An 8,649-nucleotide genomic window follows, 5' to 3' on the forward strand; every position below is an offset into this window, starting at 1 on the left:
TCCACAGTGCTGAGACGCCCTGACATTGACTCTGGGATGAGTTATAACCCCAAGGATGCACAAAAAGAAACTCCTTCCATGGAAAGGCTGAGCAGAACCACAGAACAAGAACAACCAGAGAAACACACAGAACAAGATGATTGCAAGATGTCAAGAAGGAGGGCACCCATGTTTGCTGGAACCCAGAGGAGGAGCCACCAGGGAGGTCACCACTGGACAGCACTGGTGCTTCTCTAGCAAAGACTGAGATCAGCAAAGCCTCTCCCACAAAAGTGCCAACAGCACTGCAGGGACCCAGCACCTCAAACCTATATCCCACCCACACAGGAACAGGACACTCTCCTCAAGCTTGGCCCTGGGCAGTAGCAGGTTTCCCTCAGTGGGATCTGCTGCAGAACAGGGAGAGGGCTCCACACCCACCTGTGTTCCACTCGTGGTCACAGCTGCCCCAGGGGAGGTCAATGGTGAAGGAACTGAAGAGATAAAACAAGGCCCAGGCCAGGACAATGATGTAGTAGAAGTTCAGCAGTATGACGATGACCTGTGAGGCGTAGCCAATTCCTGCAGAAAGCGAGCCCCAAAGGACGGTGACCCATATGCCAAGGACAGGAACAGGATTCCCTGTGGGACCTGCTCTCCCACTGTTTGTGCCTGCTGCTCTGCATTTTGAGTGCTCTGCCAGATCCATGTCACTGGGGTGGCCACCAGAGCCACTGCCCCCTCCCCAAATTCCACTGGGCCACATCAGTGGGCATCCAGTCAGGAGCCCCCAGGCACTCCCATTCCTGCTGCCCTCCCACAGCCTTCCCTGGTCAAAGGGTGGCAATGGGAGGGATGCTGGGCAGGGGGTGGGCAGCTTATGGTTGGAACACCACCCAAAGGGACTGAAACATACAATGGTGTGGCACCTGCTGAGTCACATCTAACAAAATTCATTTTTTAATAATTTTCACTTTCCCTTTTCATTTTTATTTGGGAAGCTCTTTTATTAACTCTGCACACCTTCTCTGGGAGGTGTCAGAGAAGCATCCAAAGGTTTGGGCACATGAGGAGGAGGCAACTATGACTTTCAGAGAAATCAAAGAGAGTGGCTTGAGGCTGGATAACTGTGATGAAACTGTGCTAGAAACAGAGGATCTGACTACTGACAATTCATTAAGAGAGCTGACACCTTCACCAGTAGGGTTTTACACAACCTGCAAACTCACAGAGATGACAGAGCATCTACTTAAAAAAAAAAAAAAAAAAACAACAGCAACAGCAGCATACTTTAGGTTCCTCATAATCAACAGAAGCATTTTCCCCATTTGCCTCTTAAAGGACAACCTTGACTGGGCATAAAGCTCTTTGCCAAAGCCCCTTTCCATGAAGAAGGAAACTGGGATGGGATGTAACAGTGAGAACTGTTGGGTGAGGGTGACCCAAAGGGGGCAGCCAGTGGCCCTCTCAGGCAGCTGGGCAGGGGATGTGTGGTGCAGGTGCACAACGATCCAGGCTGTGAGGAAACATCTCTGCTCATGCCCTCAGGGTGTGCCCACCTCCCCATGCCCTCCCAGCTCCCCCCTCTCACCTTCAAAGAGGGGGCAGATCCTGCGCCAGGCTGTCACCCCTCCCTGGCTCGTGTACTGCCCCAGCGCCGTCTCCAGCAGGAACACTGGGATCCCACAGGTGAAGAGGAAGATGAGGTAGGGGATGAAGAAGGCACCTGGCAGATTCAAGTGGCAGATAGAAAAATAAGCCCCAGGGGGGACTGAGGTCAGGCTGTCTCCAACCAGTCACCAGGCAGGTTCCTGCTGAGTAGGACAGCCTGGAGGATTGGAAGATCACAGATAGGATGCCATGGAAAAAGAAATTTCCTCACGTTTCATCTTCTGGAGTGATCTGATTACATGAATAATTCAATATGTACAAAGAATGGAGAAGAAAGTTGTGAATAGCTGTATGGAAATACAGAAGAACACTGCTGTAAAGACATTCCAACTTTTAATCAGGTTGGTGGCTCCTTTCACATTGATTATTTCACAGTAATCAATGTGAATATGAGAAACCCATGGATGCCAATACCAAGGCTCTGAGGAGCACATGGAGACTGACACTTTTACCCAGTTTGTGGGGTTGCTCAGTCATTTGCTTGGCAAAAAGCAGCAGACATGCAAAGGAAGAGCAAGCAGTGCAGGAAAGCTTGCACCCCACAGCAGCAGCCAGGGCTCCCCTCCTGTTCCAGCCCTGTCATGGAACAGGCAGGAAGAAATTAAATGTTTCAGGCTTTTGATTACCCCAGGCTAACGTTAATTGCAGCGATGGCCTTTGCCCCACAAGATGGTGCATGCACATCATGTGCCACTCACACATCATGTGCCACTGGAGCTGCTCAGGCTGTGCTGAAAGGCAGGGACACAGGTCAGGAAAGAGGTAGGCTCAAGCAGAGAGCAGCATCTTGGCTGTGCTGGGCTCAGAGGGCCTGCAGGGTCAGAGGTGGCACTAATTGTGGTTTCCCTACACAGGCCTTTTCCCTGCCTGTGTGATGCTAACTGGCTTTGGGCTCAGCTCGGTGGGGGTGTAGGGGAAATCACAATCACAATCAATGCACAAGAGAACTCAGAACCCAGGAGATTTCATTAAGAAGCTTAACTGGCAATGCAGGGGCTGGGAAAGGGAAGGGGCACTTGGGGGACTGGCTGGGATTCCCACCCTGTGCTCATCTCAGCCAGGTACAGAGCCACAGGCCCCTCTTCTTACAAAAAAAGAGCATGAGCAAAACAGACAGGGAAGGCACCTTAGCAGCTCCCTGTGGACAAAGAGGAGCTGAAAGGGGTGCTGGGTTAATGGTTTGACTCCATGATCTTAGAGGACTTTTCTAATCTCAGTGATTCTGTGATACCTGGCAGCCCTGCAGGAACAATGCACATCTGCCCATACGCTGTAAAGAAAAATTGGTGAAGGCAAATGGCAGGGGAAATGTGAAGCACTAGAGGCTGTGAGGAATTTGAAGTTCCAGGCAGATTTTTCATCTCTGGCCCCCTTTCCATGAGGTTAGAGCAAGGATGGTGCATGAGACTCTTGTGTGGTGAGGAAACACTTTCTGTAAGATTCCTTTGTCTTAACACCATCCTCTCAACTCCTAACTTGCACAAAATCATATCATCATGAAAATCAAGCCTGTTTCCAAGAGATTGTTGTCATATAAAGGTTTGTATTTAACTCAACTCCAGGAGAGGTCAAGTCAAGCTTTCCAGCCCAGTTTTCCCTTATTTGCAGTCTGGCCTGTCCCCTAACCTGTGGTTATCTCGAGTTTCAGGAAGGTTTCAGGAGGGCCCTGACATGTAGGCTGTGAAATAGCACAGAATTATGGAGGAGAAAAGGAAAAATTTGTAAAGATGTGTCTCTGCAATCTGCCCTAATCCCCTTACACCCCAGGTGGGGAGATTGGTGTGCTGAGCAACAAACTTGACCTAGAGAATGAATCCTGGGCACTGTGTGATTAACATCATCAGTATTATTTAGCTAAAAAATATATGATAAAGACACTTATGCTATCTCTGTATAACCTGGTGTAGTTATCTGCAAGAAATGTATCATTTTAAGCAACTTTCCCAACTGCCAAGAACAGAGGCTTGTTTGTAGGGTATTTTAGGGGAAAACTCTCCCAGCTGGGGCCTGAGCTCTGGCCAAACCCTGGCCCCTGCTGGTCGGGCTGTGTGCCATCAGATCCAGGTGTTTCTGTGCTAAAAAATATTATCAAGTCACTTGGACTTATTGATTTGGGGCTATAAACCCTGAACCCACTTTTGGGGTGAATTTGGAGACCTCAGCTCCAGGTGGACACACGTGTAGGATTCTCCCAATTGCTGTTATTTCCCAATCAGTGGGGCCAGCCTACCCAGGGAGAGCCTGGACCTGCCACTGCAGGTGAAAGCACACAAAGAAGAACTTTTTGCTTTTCTTTGTCGTTTTTCTCTACCGTGTAGGGTTTTGGTATCATGCACTGAGCATTAAATGCATAAGGGACTGCTCTTCCTTTGTTATGTGAAAATATCCCCAAAGAAAGGAAGAGTGGCTCTTTAAATAACCCAGATTTTGCAGACACCATTCCTTGAAGAGGTTCATACTTAGGCAAAGCAAGAGCTGCCAGCAGTTGTCACCACTGCCTGCACAGAGTTCAGAAGGGAGAGAGAGGCATCCAGCAGGGCAGAACTACCTCAGACTGATGGGAGTGCTGGCACAAGAGTTAATGGCTGTAGGCTGGCTGTGATTGACCTGGGGAAATGAAATCAAAGCCCTGCACCTTTATAGAAGAATGAGAGAAGCAAGTGCCTGGACCAGCATTTCTAAGGGAGTACAAGGCAAAGCCTCGGGGAAGTTTTAACTTGAGGTGTTACAAGGGTTTTGATACAGTGCTGTCTGTGGTAGGCTGGGTTCCATGAGGCAGCCTTGTGTCCTGTACCACCTCATCACAGTGCTGTGTCCCAGGAGAAACCTTACAGAAACTGTCTGTCTCCTCACCAGCAAAGAGTCTCATGCACCATCCTTGCTCTAACCTCATGGAAAGGGGGCCGGAGATGAAAAATCTGCCTGGGACTTCAAATTCCTCACAGCCTCTAGTGCTTCACTGGACTTTGCTTCAGGCCCGTTTCTCCAGGGAAAAAAGGCTGAGAAATCCCTTAGAGTCTTGCCTCTGATGCTCACACAGGGGCTCCCCTCTCCCCAGAGCTCTCCCTGAGCTCTCCCCTAGCACCCAAGGCAAGGGGTGCCTGGACAGGATTCCAGGTCCTGCTCCCATCAATGGAATAGTACCCAAGAAAGTTGCAGCAGTGGGACCAGACACAGCTCAATAAGCAGCCAAGAAGCATTTCCCACAGAAAAAGAACATGCAGAAAAAGTCTCCTTTTTCAGCAGGGATAGAGACTGCCTGATCACCTGGTGAAAAGAAACAAGCACTGAAGAAAGCATGGCGTGAAAGTAGCTAAATAGTGTTTAATCCTCTTTTATGCCACTGGCATGAAAGCAGTTTAGTGAGGCCCATGAGGCTACTGCAAGCTCAAGCCAGGGGATTTCAGCCCTGGGTCCTCAGTGCTCACTCCCTGCCAGCTCCCAGCCAAGCACCACTTCCCCTTTCCCCTTCTGGAGGGCCCAATTAGGAACTAATCAGAGAGCAGCTCCCTCTCTCCACATGTCTCTGAGCCAAACTTGAGAAAAACTTGTTTTCACTTTTTATGGTTTTCTCTTTTAAAAGGCAGCCACAAACTGTGGAAGCCTGCAGCAACCCTCCACCTGCACAGCAAGCCCGGGTCTGCTGCCAAGGCAGAGTGCAGGCTGCCCTCAGGGTGCAGGGCTGAGCAGCACTGGAGTGCTCACACCCCACTGCCAGCAGCAGCACCCTGCTTCCCTGCCCCTGCATCAGCCACAGCCACCTGCACTGCCACAGCCCTTCCGTGGGGATCAGAGGCAGGGCCCCTCTCCCACACCTCACAGCTCTGGTGGATGCCAAGGGAGTGGGGCAGGAGTGGTGTTGTACTTCTACCCCTGAGGCAGGAAAAACCCCTTCTCTCTGTCCCTGCCACCAGGACCCAGGGGACAGCCCTCCAAGGACACACACAGGAGCAAGACCTGTGTCAAGAACTCCTGGGAGCCCCCTGAGTTCCTCCTCACAGAGCCTGCAAAGACACTGGGGCCCTGTGGCCTCTCCCAGCACTCCCTGCTCTCCCACCAGGGCCCCCCCATCCCATTTGCACAGGATGCTCCTGAAGGAAGCAATGCCTGAAGTGAGACACAGGGCTCAGAAAGCTGAGCTCTCTCCCTGCTCTTCCAGCCTTCCCTCTGCATATAGCCACCCTCTTCAGCAGCAGGAGCAGAGCTCCATCCATCTCAGGGAAGCACAGCTCCAGCCACCAGAAACCCTGGGATGTTCCCACTGCTATCCACGTCCCATTGGGTTCAAAACAAGCCCCTGGTTGGGGCCCAGCTGGCAGTACCATGTTGGCAGGCTGGCACCTTCTCTTCAGACTCATGGGCACAGCTGAGGAGCTGGGAGGGATCATGGGGTGGTGGTGCTGGTGACCAGGTGGCCCTGGCTGCTCTTACCTCCACCGTTCTTGTAGCAGAGGTAGGGGAAGCGCCAGACATTGCCCAGGCCGATGATCTCCCCAGCCACAGACAGGACGTACTCCAGCTTGTTGTTCCACTGACCACGCTCCAGGGTCTGGTCCTCCTCCTCTTCTTCCTCCTTCTCCTTTTCCATGCCAGGGTGTGTGGGCACCATTTCACCATTGCTGACAGCACCGGGGACGCTGTAATCCATCCCACCTGCAAAAAGAGTTTCCTTCATCACATTCAGCAGGAGCCATGCAAAGAGGCAGAAATTTGAACCACAGGAGGCAAGAGAGGGGCAAGGACATGCACACACACATCTCAAACTGTTCTTCCCTTTCTCCTCATGCAGATTGCTGCTGGTGCTAAGAGCACACATGCATTTTCACTAATGAGTTCAAAACTAGTCCTTGAAAGCCACTATTAGTTTCATTATTTTAAATTTCTGAATCCCAAAACAGTCCTGTCTCTGGAAGCCCATGCTCTAAGCCCAGTGTTACACCAAAGACCCAGCAGCTCAGGCTGGAGCTCCCACTGTGTCAGGTGTGGGAAACAGGGCTGGAGGGGGATGACAGCAGGATCAAATACTTGACAAGGTACTTTATAAGGGTTTCTCTTCTCTTCCGTTGCCCTGGCCTGGTTTTACAGACCATGTGATGGATACTGCACACAGACGTCCTAGACACAGGAACAGAAAAAACTGAAATGATAGGAAAGCAAGTTTATCCTTTTGATGGCAGCAACTGTTGCTGATAATCTTCAAAGATAATCTTCAAAGCTACATGAAAAGGTGATTTTCAGAACAGTGCTATCCTTCTAACAGCAGGATAAAGCATGCAGAAATCATCATTGGCATCTGGGATCTTGCCTTTCTCAAGTTCCGCCCTTCCAAACATCTGCCCATTTCCTGCAGAGTTTCCCACAGCACTGCTCTCGGATCCTTTGGCACCATCTCTAAACACATCTGTGCTAAGAGAAGAGCAGCAGAGAGCAGGTGGGCACCACTTCACTGCCCCACGTTCCCCCAGGTACCTCCAAGAGGACACCATTTGGAAGGGTCACAGAGGGTTGAGCCTGGTCCTTCCAGGCAGGATGCCCTGCTGGCTGCCGAGCTCTACAGCAGAAAGGGTGAGGATTGTGGTTTTACCAGTCCCCAGTGTCAAAGCTGGGATTGCTGAGGACCTCATGCCAAGGCGGGCACCTTCCCCTGCACAGTGCCAGCCCTCAAGCCTACTCCATGCCCTGCAGAGCTGCTCCCCCAGCCCCAGCCTGACACTGACATTCATTCATTGGGAGGGCAAGAGAAGGCACTGGCAGCGAATCACACTCTCCCTTACCCAAGGAGAGCTAAAAAAGGGCAAATCAGCCCTTTCAACCTCTCCCCTCCCCCTGCTTAGTCCCTCTACAAAACACCTGGGTACACGAAGAGGGCTAAGAAACACTGGCAAGCGTTTGACAGGAAAGGAAGGACTGGGAGGACCCCGCCACGCTAGAAAATGATTAAACAGGCAGGAAAAGGCTCCGTGACCTCTGGGCAGCCCCGGCAGGGCGAGCGGCACAGGGGGAGCGGGGCAGAGCGAACGGGGGCAGCAGAGGTGTTACCTGGCGGACGGCGCTGTCGGGGCGCGGGCGACGGGAGAGGCGAAGGCAGGACCGAAAGGTGCTGGCTATTTAAAGTGTGCAAAGAAAAAATTCAGCGGTGGTGTAATCCTAGACTTCGCCCAACCCACATTCCTTTCCCCCACCCCCCAGGGCTGGACAAAAACCTACACATGACTGATTTCATGGCCAGTGCAAAGGGGCTCGTTCCCCCCGCCGGGCTCTGTCCCGGGCCGGCACCGCTGCGCTCCCGCTCTCTCTGCCCGGCTCTGTCCCTTCAGAAAGGGACACCGCCGCTCTCAGGTGCTCCTGCAGCGCTGCCCGAGGGAGTCCAGACCTGCTGGGAAGAGGTAAGAGAGAAAATATGAATTCCCAGTGAATTCCCTCCTGTTGCTGCTCCTCACAGCGGGGAGGTGACGGGCGCCGGGCAAGGTCCTGCACCGCAGCCTGACCCGCAATTGCCAGGACTGTGCTGTGGCCAGGAGCAGTGGCAGGCAGCAAAGCTGGGAATAAACCCAGCTAAGTGCTCTGCTGCTTCTTACTGAGGGCCCAAAACAGCCCCATGCAGAAATCTGGCAGGGTGCAAACTCTCTTACTTCACACACAGGGATTTTCGCCGCTGGTCTTGTCCAGAAGCAGCACTGCCCCATCCCAGGACACCACTCTGGAAGCTGCAATGGGAACAGACAGTCAAGCAGTGGATGAAAAGTTTCATGGCAAGGAGACAACCAGCCCCAGTGATGGACACCCAGCACTGGGCTGTGAAATGAGCTGTTCTTACTCCAGAATGTCCCCATGTCTTGGGATTACAGCAGGTAATGATGACATTAGGCTCCATAAAAGATGCAAACAGAACAGGATATCATTCATGATGGATATGTTACTGCTGCGATGCTCCAAGGATGAACGTGAGGCAAGGTTTTAAGGTATTTTTATTACAGCTGTTGATAAATATCTGAGGCA

The 8,649-nt window shown here is 51.8% G+C and overlaps 1 protein-coding gene across 2 annotated transcripts in view; it reads right to left on the minus strand.

Annotated features, from left to right (window-relative positions):
- The window catches only part of LOC118698379 (sodium- and chloride-dependent GABA transporter 2), a 32,474-nt gene extending 24,495 nt beyond the window's left edge, over nt 1-7,979 (minus strand). Inside the window, exons 1-5 of one of the 2 annotated variants that reach the window (XM_036401618.2) lie at nt 7,858-7,979; nt 7,690-7,754; nt 6,082-6,303; nt 1,571-1,705; nt 421-561 (exon numbers count right to left, since the gene is read on the minus strand). In XM_036401618.2, the coding sequence (XP_036257511.1) occupies nt 421-561; nt 1,571-1,705; nt 6,082-6,298 (493 nt within the window). In that variant the 5' untranslated portion in view covers nt 6,299-6,303; nt 7,690-7,754; nt 7,858-7,979. Of the gene's footprint in view, nt 1-420; nt 562-1,570; nt 1,706-6,081; nt 6,757-7,689; nt 7,755-7,857 lie in introns of those variants that run through there. The other variant, XM_036401617.2, reaches the window with a different exon arrangement.
- Nucleotides 7,980-8,649: the final 670 nt, after the last annotated feature.

The sequence above is a fragment of the Molothrus ater genome, chromosome 5 (assembly GCF_012460135.2).
Source record: "Molothrus ater isolate BHLD 08-10-18 breed brown headed cowbird chromosome 5, BPBGC_Mater_1.1, whole genome shotgun sequence".
Classification (NCBI taxonomy): domain Eukaryota; kingdom Metazoa; phylum Chordata; class Aves; order Passeriformes; family Icteridae; genus Molothrus; species Molothrus ater.